Source organism: Pipra filicauda, unplaced genomic scaffold (genome assembly GCF_003945595.2).
Source record: "Pipra filicauda isolate LSUMZ 115617 unplaced genomic scaffold, ASM394559v2 scaffold264_size1072897_pilon, whole genome shotgun sequence".
Lineage (NCBI taxonomy): Eukaryota > Metazoa > Chordata > Aves > Passeriformes > Pipridae > Pipra > Pipra filicauda.
In genome coordinates, this window is record NW_024104381.1 from 1,008,254 (window position 1) to 1,019,848 (window position 11,595).

Sequence of the window (11,595 nt, forward strand, 5' to 3'; positions counted from 1 at the left end):
TCAATGTTGTAACAAAACATGGGGAGGTATTTCCGCCTGAGGCAAGACCTCAGGCACTTCCTCCAGCCGTGCCACTGCGAGGCAGGAGGGACCACACGGCAGACACACAGGGGCAGACAGGGTGGGCAGCCCCCAGCAATGCCCCTTCCCTGGGCCTGAGCGTGGCCATGGAGCTGAGAGCCCTCCTGCTGCTGCTGCTCTGCTTCCCAGGTAAGAGAAGGGCTGGGCATGTCCCAGGGGAGTGGGACATCCTTCCCCACCTCCCACTGCCTGGGGAGCTCCACAGTGGGGGAACCCCCAACCTCGGCTGGACTCTGATGGGGGAAACTCACTTGCAGGGGTAGGGAGGGAAAGGGCAGCCCCAGTTCCCACCACATACATCTGGCTCCTCCAGGCTCCCAGGACAAACCAGCCTGGAAGCACAGAGCTGTGACCTCCAAAGCAGCCCTAGCAGCTCTCCCAGTTGGATTTCCCATCACACTGGCCCAGCTCAGTGCCTCCAATTGCAGCCCTGGATCAGGACAGTGTCCGTGGGCACCGCCTGCCCCAAATCCCTGCAGAGAGCACAAAGCTTCCAGCATGGGGTAGGCTGGGGAATCAAGGCAACCTGCACCTTGCACAGCCTCACAGCCAGGGGTTGCTGGGCATCCTCAGGGATGTGGCACAGAGGAGCTGCAGGTTGCACACACCTGCTCTGGCTCCTTCCCTCTGCCCTGTCCCACCACCCTGAACAGACCACCAACACCCAAGGCACTGTGTGGGCAGGGGTTGGTCTCCATTTGCCTGAACGAGGAGCAGTGACAACGGGGCTGGTTTGCTGGGACAGCTCCCAACACTGGATGTCTCCAGTCAGGCCATGGATGTCTCCAGTCAGGCTTGAAGGTCCAACGCCTCAAGCACCACTTGTCTGTGGGCTTTAAACCACAGCTGCAATCCCAGCTCAAACCTCAGCACTTCCCACCAGAAATCAGCCCTCCTGTTTGCAAGCAGGTGAATTCAGCAGGGGGAACAGACTCTGATTTTTGGAGTCCTTCCAGATACAAGTGTCCACAGGGGAAGGTCAGAGCCTGTTTCCCCGTGTCCGTGGGAAGGCTGTGGGCAGCCCTGCTTCAGCTCCCCTCTCCCTCAGCACATCTGATATTTACAGGTCTCCAAGCCCAAGCACCTCCTGCCAAGGAGACACGACGGGAAGGGGACACTCTGTATGTCCGGTGTCCTTACACAGACAAGACTTCTGGTAATCAGTGGAAACACTGGTACCGCCTGACAAATGACCAATCCTATGAGTTGAGGGCAAGCACCCAGTACTCGAGCCAAACCACAGACAGAATTACAATAAAGGATTACCCCACTGATAAGATCGTCTCCGTCACCATGACTGACCTCAAGGCAGAGGACTCAGGCACATACGCCTGTCTAAGTTCCTCTAGCAGTTCTCCACTGAAGAGGATCTCACTGAACGTTTTCAAGGGTGAGTACCTTGTCAAAAAGCCACGTCATTCCTTCCCCTGCTCCCCTCTCCCCCAGAGCAGAGCAGCTTCCCCTGATCCCCCCAGCCCCACTCCTCAGCCTCATTTGCTGCCTTCCCCAGTGAGTGAAGGAGCCCCACAGACCTGGCTGGCCCTGCAGGTTCCCAGCAACCTCTTGTCCTGCCTTACCTCACCCCTGCCTTGATGAGGGGCTCTCCATGAGGGCGTCGTCCCAGGGCAGGGTCTGTCCCAGATGGCCAGCTCGGGGAGGGAGGTGGATGCCCTTGTGCCCACTGCTCATTGGGAAGTGACCACCTTGCGTTTCAGAGGTGCTCCAGTGGGAGTTGGACACTCTGTGGGTGCAGTGCCCACGCAGCATCTGGGGGTACAGCATGACCTGGTGCCGGAGAGAAGGGCAGACTGAGTGTAGAGTCATGGCAAGCACAGATTCCCGTTCAACACGGAGCAAGAGCAAAGCTCCACACGACAGAACATCGCTGATGTACGACCACCTGAATACTCTCACCGTCACCATGAGGAGGCTGCAGGCCCAGGACACCGGCACGTACTGGTGTGCACTGAGCTCCGACCGCACCCGAGTAATGGAGGTCGTGCTCTCTGTCTTCAAGAGTGAGTACCTACTGCCCTCTGTGTCCCACAGTGAGCACCTACTGCCCTCTCAGTGTCCCACAGTGAGCACCTACTGCACTTGCAGTGCCCCACATTGAGCACCTACTGCACTTGCAGTGTCCCAGAGTGTCTCAGTTTATGAGTCATTTTTGCCCCCAGTAATCTGGGTCCAGTCCCCTTCTGCTCCACATGTCTGGAGGTAGAAGCAGATCCAGGGTGCCACTGTGCCTGCTTTGGGATCTCACCAAGCATTCCGGATGTTTTCCAGGGACCCAGCAGTACACAGCTAAGGAGTCAGGCAACATCTCTGTCCAGTGTCAGTACAAGACCACGGACTACGGGGCTGTGAGCAAAGCCTGGTGCAAAGAGGAAGCAGGGACATCATGTGAGATCCTGGTCACCACAAGCTCAGGGCCCTCAGGGAACCAAAGGACATCTCAGGATGGCAGAGTCAGGATCCAGGACAACACTCAGCAGGGGATTGTCACCATCACCATGGAGCAGCTGCAGGCCCAGGACTCTGGCGTGTACTGGTGTGCGCTCCATGAAAGCTCTGGTCTCTCCCGGATGGAGGAGGTCACACTCGAGGTTTCCGAGGGTACGTACAGACCTGTCAGCACACTGTGTTTGTAGATCCCAGACTCACTTTCCCGCTCTGTCCCTCTGCACTGCCCAGCTTACACCACCTCACACCTTACACCTGCCTGTGTTTGCCTGACCCTACAGCACTGGACCTTCTCATGGCCACCACGTTATGGAGTAGCAGCAGGGATGAGAGGTGAACCACACGTGTGCTGTGCTGCTCCCCTTTAACCTGGGAGCAGGTTCAGCTGTCCTGAGAGGTGTTTCTGTCTCTCATCCTCTGATACCAGTTCTGCCCCTTTATAGTGACTCATCCCTTGGCTTTCAAAGGCTATTAAGACCTTCACACTGGGTTGTCAAGGGAACAACCTTTAGACCTGTATTTTAAAGATCTGTGACTTGGGCTCTCTTTCAGCATGATGCTCTAACAGTAAGGGATGGCACTGAGCTGCAAGCTGGCTCTTGAAGGACTAGAGGAACAGGCAGTGCAGACCATGGGAGGGGACAGTGATGCTCTGGAAAAAGTCCCAGCACGTGGGTTCTGCACACCCTCCCCTGGGCACAGGAACAGCAATGGCAGGGGGGTTTCACTGGTAAATGCAAAGCATTTGTGACTGTTCCTCTCTTCATGCCTGCCATTGCAGCTTTGTCAGACACCGAAGGCACAAGTCAAGCAACTCCTTTGGGCAACAGCCCAGCACCCAGGTAAGAGTCTCTGAGCTTGAACACACACAAGTTATTCATGTTTTGTCCACAAAACATCTGGGGCAGGCAATCCCTGGGTACTCTGATTCCTGCCTACAGAGGGATTAAATATGGTAGGATCCTTACCAAAGCTGGCCTCTCCTCTTCCAGCTCCTGCCCAGAGCATAATTCCAGAGGAGGAGGCAGATTAGTAAAATCAGCTCTGGTGCACCAGGTGCTGCAAAACACAGGAGGAAAAGACAGTTCCTGTTCCAGAGAGCCTGGAATTGTGCTCAGAGCTTTGAACAGTGCCTTGTTTCTAAAGCCTGGAGAATAGTTTAGGAAAAGCTCAGAAGGCACAACCAGGTAGAAAAATCCAGATTGCATTGCTGCAGGAGAACCAGACCCTCCTTCTGAGTGCATAGAACCGAGAACATGAAACCTGTCCCTTTTGGTCACTGTTTGGTACTGGGCTGTTACACCATCCAACACTGGTAACTCCCTTGCTCTCCTGGCTGCAGCTCAAATGTCAACACCTTCATCCTACTGTCTGTGGTGCTGAGCATCCTGCTCATCCTGGCTCTCATCACCTTGGTAGCGCTGTGTGTCAGGCTGCAAAAGCTCCTGGAGAGAACAGGTATGTGGAGCTGGGGATGCCTCCTGTCCTGGTCTGTACCAAACAGACTATCTGCCATCGCTTTCCCCCTCCAGGTGAGCTCGTTCCCAGCTCCCAGTGCCCTGGAGATCAGGCAGCTGCAGGCTGGGAGGCCTCAAGGCAGATTCCTCGCTGCCTTCTCTGCTCACAATAAGTCAAACCTGGGTTGCTGCAGACCCTGCACAGGAACCTGCAAACATGTTAGGGGAGAACTGAAGTGAGCCCAAGGTGTTCCCCAGGCTCAGGGCAGAGGGGTCCCACTGCACATCCACTGCTCCTATCACTGGGCAATCCCACGGCCTTCCCCACACCTCCTGAGGCACAGGCAATGCCAGGGCTTTTCATGGCTTCTCTACTTCTAAAACCTCTGATTTTGGCTTATTCCAAAGGTAACCGAGGAGCAGAGGACACCTATGACAATTCAGAGGGCACAGCACGGGTAAGGAAAATGAGTGATTTCCCATGTGGTACCGAGTCCCTGACCAATACTCTGTGAGGAGCTGTTGGACCCACCTGATGAGGACCTTGGAGCTCACTTTGGTTGTGAGCAGGAGGGAAATGGTATTTAATGTCCCCAGAGAGAGGAATGTTCCTGGCTGGAGAGAGAAGAGGGTAATAGATGTAGGGAAACTCCAATAGGAAAAAAACACAGTGGACCAAATTCTAGTAACCCCTGAGAAATGACTGAAGGACTAGTAACCAAGGTTAGACCATGCAGTTGTTACCTGTATCCAGGAGAGGTGATGAAGAAGAGTCTTCTGTTCTTTCACCTCTGTCATGACCAAAGGTATTTTTTACATGGCTTCTCCTTTCCTTCTGGGAGAATTTGGTCTCCTGGTAACAGCTGTGACCTGGCACTGTGTCATGCTAACAAGTATTTTCCCTTTCTTTTCACAGCTTGGCAGCACCGAAAGAAGAGAAAGTTCCAAGGATGACAGCAAGGGCCTAAAACGCAATAACCTGGACTTGCAATCCCAGCCCAGCCTTGAGGGTCCTCTTTACTGCAATATTGAACCCAGCCAGGCTCACAGGAAGCCCCAAGGGGAAAATGTGGAATATGCTGTCATTGCATTCAACCAGTTCCCAAGGAATGATGCAGGATGAAGCACAGAGTCCCCAGACAATCCAGAAATGGGAGAAGCAAACTGGAATACAAAGTGGGAATGAGGAGTAGGAGGTGTGTGGATGGACACTGGGGAGGAGCTGAGTTTTGCTGCCATGTGTGTGTTGCCTGTGCGTTTTCTGACCTCCCTCCTGTTAATGGCCAGTAGAGGCTTTGCCACACTTGTGGCAGATTGTCTCGGGTCAGACAGAGGTGTGGGGTTATTCCCAGGATACCTTGTACATCTGTTTTTCCAGTTCCATTAAAATGCAGACTCTTGGAGAGGCAGGTGTGAGCTTTTGCAAAAGAGCAGTATTTGTCTGGACATTGCTGGGTTTGGTATTCCAGCTATGCTCTGGTACAAACTCTGCCCCATTCCTGAGGATTCAGCTCCTGTGGCCAAGTGAACTGATTGCAGTGCTGCAGGGATCAAACTTGAGCCTTTTTGTGCCTGGGTTCATGTCCCATGGAATGGGTTGGGAATGGGAGTGCTGGATTATAAGAATAAGCAGAACCAACATCTGCACTTCCCTCTCTCTGCTGGAAACTCTCCAAATGACATGTTTGCTGCCTGTATTTAGCAGTCATGTGAGGAGCAACCTGAAACGAGTTTTCTGGGGCTCAGCTCCATTTCTCCGAAAGACCAGAAGCTCTGGCATCTGATTTCCCTGCCCCAAGCCCTGCAGACAGGTCTGAGACCAAAGGAGTCTGAACCATCCCTCATTCCCAGGCCAGTCACATCCAACAGGCTTCTCTTGCTAGGGCTGCAGCAGAGAGGCTGATGGAATTTTTGAGATTTTCAGAGTTGATGTGACAGAAAGAAAAAGAAAATGGTTCTGGAAATGGTTCATTCAGCCCAAGATTCCCCTAACAATTTGCTCTTCATGCAGTTACACTGGGTCAAACTGTGGAAGAGTAATAGTAGAAAACAATGGAATAGAAAAGAGGCATTTTCAGGATGATTCTCAAAGAGAATCCAGATTTGTGCTCACTGGAGCAAGAAGGAACAAAAACTGCAATCAGTCACCTCACAAAGAATTTCTCTGAGGTACCATTTTCTTAACCACTAACTCAAGGAAAGAAAAAGAGGCACATTTAAGACTGGACAGACCTGCAGATTCATCAGTACACCAGTTAAGAAGTCAGGGTCTACTCATACTTGCATGGAAGATCTCCAAGTAAATAAATAAATTCAAAACCAGAAAACAGCACCCAGCCTCCCAGTTTGCTGATGCTCTGGGAGGTCCCTGAGGGCAGTCCTGAGCTGGCTTGGAATCAGTGTCCCCAGCCCTTGATCCTGTGTCCTTTCTGCCAGGCCCAGAACACTGTTGGGCTCATTTAAAGCAGCCACAGCTTCAGCCAGGGCAGTGCCCCTGAGCTCCTGTGGTTAGCTGGCAAACAGAAATGCTTCATGTGCAGGCTCTTCTACATCTTCTTTCTCCTGGAAACCCACAAGATGATGTCCTTGCCCTCCTTCCACCCCGGGATGCTGACAGAGCCACCTGCAGATCCCCATGAGAGCCACTCTTTCCATTTTGGCTTTCCAGTAATTCCCCCCATGCACAGCTCCTGTAAATCATTTACAGGGGCCTGGAATGACCGGGCAAGGGGGAATGGCTTCCCACTGACAGGGGCAGGGTTAAGTGGGATATTGGGGGAAATTCCCCCTGGTGAGGGTGGGCAGGCCCTGGCCCAGGTTGCCCAGAGAAGCTGGGGTTGGATGGGGTCTGGAGCAACCTGGGCTAGTGGAAGATGTTCCTGCCAAAGGCAGTGGGCTGGAACTGGATGAGCTTAGAGGTCCCTCCGGCCCAAACCGGAGGGATTCCGTGGCTCTGTGAAGTCCTGCTCCAGTGGGAGCTGAGCCCAGCAGGATCCCCCAGCCCACGGCTTGAGGCCATCACATGATGCTCCCTCCTGGGCTGTCTAGACTGAGCTGAGTCCCTGGCTGGGACTGGGCAATGCTGATGCCTGAATTTTCAGCCCATGAGAGAAATGCCCGTCCCTGGTAATTGCTCAATGTGCGGGATGAAAAAGATGCCAAGTTCCTGTGCTCGTTCCTTCCGTCGGAGCAAGGAGGGGGAGAGGGAGCTGCCCTTGGGCAGAGCCCATGTCCCTCTTCTCCAGGCTGCTCTCCCATCCCCTGCTCTGCTCAGCTCACATGGAGAGGCTCAGGCACCTCATCTTGGTCTTCCTGTCAGGTAAGAGGAATGTGTGGCTTTGGGTTTCAAGGGAAAAGGGGTGACAGGGTAAAGGACTGGGGCAAAGCTTGGTCTCCACCTGAAGGCTCCTTCCTTGGAGTTTTCTCCTTTCCTTTTATTTACCAAAGGGCCAGTGGTGATCCCAGTGCTCCCAGCTTTCCTCACAGGGATCCTTTTGAGTCAGAACAGGAAACACTGATGAAAGAAGTCCTGTGTGCCTCTTTTGTGAAATGTGAAATTGCAAAATCCTGTGTGTTTGCATTTGCAGGGCTTTGAATGTAATTTACATATATGTAAATTTACATATGTGTAAATTACCCCAGGAGGGTTCAAGGGAAGGGAAATAAAACCCAGTGAAGGGCAGAGCTCTGAACTCTTGGGCACTTGGCTCTTTGCAGCTGGGAGAGGCACAGCCCTTGGAAGTGAGAACCAAGGCACAGGACCCAGGTGGGGCTCCCAGCTCTCTGCCTTCTCTCCCCAGCCACTTTGGAGATCCCAGCTCCCTGCAGCACTGCAGGGAATAGCAACAAACCCAGGCTGTGGGAGCACAGAAACCTGTCCCAAAAATCTGAATGAGTTTGGAAAATGTTCACTATACTTTTTCCAGTAGAACCCAGGAAGGGAGGAGGAACACAGATAGTTTCTGATCTGTCAGCAGAATTGGTTGAAAAGAGAATGACACAACATTTTCCACAGAGAAATCAGGAAATTATTCCAACTGAGAGGTGTTTTGCTGTGCTGTGGGAATTGTAGGGACTGATGGGGCAGAGCTGGAGGAAGGAGGGGTCCTCAGGAGAAACAGGAGAGGCAGGCAAAGTGTTCTGGAAGGATTGCACAGGACAGGACAGGACACAGCCTGAGGTAAGTCCTGAGTGGAAGAACTGAGTGCAGCAGTGTACTGGGATAAAGACTCGGAGGTGTTGGATACTTGTGGAGCACAGATCTATTTTATGTCTTGTTCTAGTCAAGCTGAAAGAACTTCAGATCTTTTAGTTTATAATTCACTTAGAATTGTTGAAATTATTTTAAGCAGTGTTATTAAAAGCCTCAGCCAGCACAAAGTCCTCACAAGAGCCTATTTTTAAATTTACTTCTGTTTTATCGTTACTTATGGTTTAACAGAAACATTTGCCTCTGAATTTTTTTACTAGAAATAGAGATTTCCACAAATACCACACTGTACTTCTCTCTGGAAGTATTAATAGCTCAGACTGTCCCCTCTGCCATTTCCTGTCACAAAGAGGAATGGAAATTAGAAAGAAGGAACCAAGACAATTAAAAAAAGCCAAGCAGCCAAAGACCAGTTGTCAACATGGTTAAAATTTGTAAGATATTAAAAGATAGAGTGGAAAAAAACTGCTAAATGCCTGGATTTAGAAGTGGGAGTGGGATTCAGAAGCAACCTCCTAGCCAGCAAGCAGGACAGTGGTTTGTAGGTGTCAGTGTGATTCCAGCATTTTCCAGGGCAGTGTGGCTTTGCTCTGCCTGTGTAAAGAGCTTCAAAACGGGGATAAAGTTCATGGGCATTTACTGCAAAGGGCCTTTTCTGCAGCAGAGGGTATTCCACAGCCAAATACTGTAAAAGAGCTTTTAAAAATCAGGGCAGCTTGTCTGGTGCCAGCTCAACCTACCTGGATGCCCAGCTCCATGCTCCTCAGGATCAGAGCACAGGGCAAGTTTATATTTAATGCCCAAATCCTGAAGACAAACTGGGCAGGAGCACAGGGATGACAGAGGTGGATGTGGTTGAGCTCCAGACTGACTCCAGAGCAGCCACCACAGGGCCAGGAGGGAAGGCAAGGACCAAAGTTTACCCAAGCTTCAGAAAATCTGCAAATATTAAGGAAGCTGATACCTCCTGCCCTCAGTGCCACCCCAAGAACTGCTGCCTGGCAAGAGCCAAATCACCCACCAGGCACAGGGTCACCACAGACATTTTTCACAACACCTGAGCCAAGACTCCAAGCACACTGATCGTTGATGGGGGAAGCAGACAGGTGACAGCCCTACAGGTGACAGCCTTCCAGGTAGCAGCACTGCAGGTGACAGCTGCCATCACTAGAGCAGTAAAGGGTGAAAATGATGTCCAGCATCACCACAGTAGTGAGGGATAGACATGAGAGAGACTGGGCTCACCCCTCTCCCCTCCCTCCCAGCATCCTGTGCTGCAGAGAACGTCACCGTGGTGTATGGGATGGAGGGGGGCACCATTTCTGTCAACTGCTCCTACGACCCCCAGCAGCAGTGGTGGAGAGAGAAGAGCTGGTGCAGGCAGGTCGATGAGACCAAGTGCCAGCACGTGGTGAGTGCCCGATCCTTCTGGCTGCCCTTCCTGAGGGGCAGGAAAAGCACCACCTCCATCAGGGACAACATCCACGACGGGGTCCTGACGGTCACCATGAGGCAGCTCAGGAAGGAGGATGCTGGGCTGTACCAGTGCAGAACTGATTTCCTGGGGGACACAAAGAGCCTGAGGAAGGTGCAAGTGGAAGTGCTGAGAGGTACGTCCTGGGGTTTGAGTTTCACGAGTTCCTACTCGAATTTCAGGGGTGCTGCAGATGCCAAGGCGTCACCTCAGTAAACATCTACTGTTGTCTCACTCTGTGCTTCATCGCCTCTCTTTATTCCTGAGGTACAGCACTGTCACTTCACTGGTGCTGGACATCCAACATGCCATCCCCTTCTTGCTGCCCAGACTGATCTCCTGGCACACAGCCCCATGCCCCACCTCACCTTGGCTACTTGCCCAGCTGGGGCACTGGTGACACCAATGAACATCACCCAGAGGCACCTGCAGACTAAACTGTTCTGTTTCTATCAGCAGCTGTCCTGGAGACCCAAGTGCCAGAGGAGCCCAGAGCTGTGCAGAGCATCTCCAGGTGAGCCTAAAACTTGTGCTGGGATTTCTAGTCTTCCTAGGACTAAGGCAGTACCTCAAGAGTTTTTTAAAGGTTTGAACCATCTCCCTCATGGTTGTATTTCTGGTTCCCCACAGTTCCCCTCCCAAAGTGGATTTCACTGTTTTCTACATCCTTGCTGGGCTCCTGGTTACCAAGTTCATGGTGGCTGTACTGATCTGTATTGTTGGCATCAGCAGGAAGAACAGAGAAAGAGAGCAGAACCCAAGCCTGAGTGAGCAGCAGGTCCTCCCTTTCACTGCTGACCTCGGACACAACGGAACTGGCCCCTCCCGGGAGAGCAATGCATGAGCTGAGCCAAAGGGAGTCCATGGAAAAGGAACATCAGGCATTTGCAGGCAAAGCTTTGCCACCTGCTCTAAGAAAAGGATCACTACTAAACACAGGTGTGGATGAACCTGTCACTTTGGAGAGGGAATGTCACCGTCTACCACCTCTTCTCATTGGCATCACACCCCCAGGCAGAGTTATTCCAGATACCATCCCCAATATCATTCCACCACAGTCTGAACTGAGACCCATCAACATCCTGTCATCTCAGGGCAGTGCCAGGTGACAGATTCTGTCTTTACAAGGTGAGGAAGACTAATTCCCAAAAGTTGCTTTGGACAGTGTGGATCCTTGGAGTCCCTGTGGAAAGGCATAAGGAACTGCAGGACAGCCCAGAAAGGGATGTGGTCTCCTGCTTCCTCATTTCTGAAAGGACTTGGTGAGCAAATGAACTGTCTCTCTGTAGTTCTCCCTGTATTTTTTCTCCCCACTCAAGGGGATGTTACCAACATGTGGTGGTTGTTCATCCCTCCCCACAGTGAAGCTGCCTTTGGGCCTCCCAGGCAGACCCCAAACCCAGGGGCATTCACACTTCTTTTCCCTGCAATACTAAATAAAATAAAACTGATTCTCTGACTTAGGATGGATTCATGGTAGTGGGCTGCAGGACACCAGGTCACAGTCATCCCCCAAAGAAGAAGTGACACCTGGAACATGCTGGAGTGTTTACAATGCTCAGAGCCAGTGGGACAGGCTGGCACATCCAGCCACTCAGTGCCACACAGGAGCAGAGCTCAAAGCCCAACCCCTCATTACCCAGAGGGGCTGTGGCTGCCCCATCCCTGGAAGTGTCCAAGGCCAGGTTGGACAGGGCCTGGAGCAACCTGGGATAGTAAAAGGTGACACAGGGAGTGGGTTGAGATGAGCTTTAAGGTCCCTTCAACCCAAACCATTCCATGATTCCATGTAAGTGCAAAGCAGCAGACGGACGAACATTCCCAGCTGAAGGCTGCTCTGGGATGTGTCAGAGCAGCACCAGAGACCAAGGATGCCCATTTCTTGTCCAGCCCCACGGCCTGGTTGCTAA

General features: G+C 52.2%; 3 protein-coding genes across 3 annotated transcripts in view; 2 read left to right on the forward strand and 1 right to left on the reverse strand.

Annotated features, from left to right (window-relative positions):
* The window catches only part of FOXP4 (forkhead box P4), a 166,957-nt gene that overhangs the window by 150,008 nt on the left and 5,354 nt on the right, over positions 1-11,595 (reverse strand). Inside the window, exon 4 of the mRNA XM_039382310.1 lies at positions 1,659-1,866. The gene's annotated coding sequence lies outside the window, so the exon portion shown is untranslated. The remainder of the gene's footprint in view (positions 1-1,658; positions 1,867-11,595) is intronic.
* Positions 60-5,359, forward strand: LOC114001683 (polymeric immunoglobulin receptor-like). The gene is made up of 8 exons (XM_027747029.2): positions 60-210; positions 1,148-1,471; positions 1,797-2,099; positions 2,368-2,697; positions 3,326-3,386; positions 3,887-4,002; positions 4,410-4,459; positions 4,918-5,359. Exons 1-8 carry the CDS (start codon positions 168-170, stop codon positions 5,122-5,124), a joined length of 1,434 nt encoding a protein of 477 aa, XP_027602830.1. The 5' UTR covers positions 60-167; the 3' UTR covers positions 5,125-5,359.
* Positions 7,139-11,148, forward strand: LOC114001688 (triggering receptor expressed on myeloid cells 2-like). Its single transcript, XM_027747046.2, is given in 5 exon segments — positions 7,139-7,207; positions 7,209-7,320; positions 9,477-9,821; positions 10,142-10,199; positions 10,316-11,148. Coding segments are annotated over 5 exon segments (798 nt in total). The 3' UTR covers positions 10,530-11,148.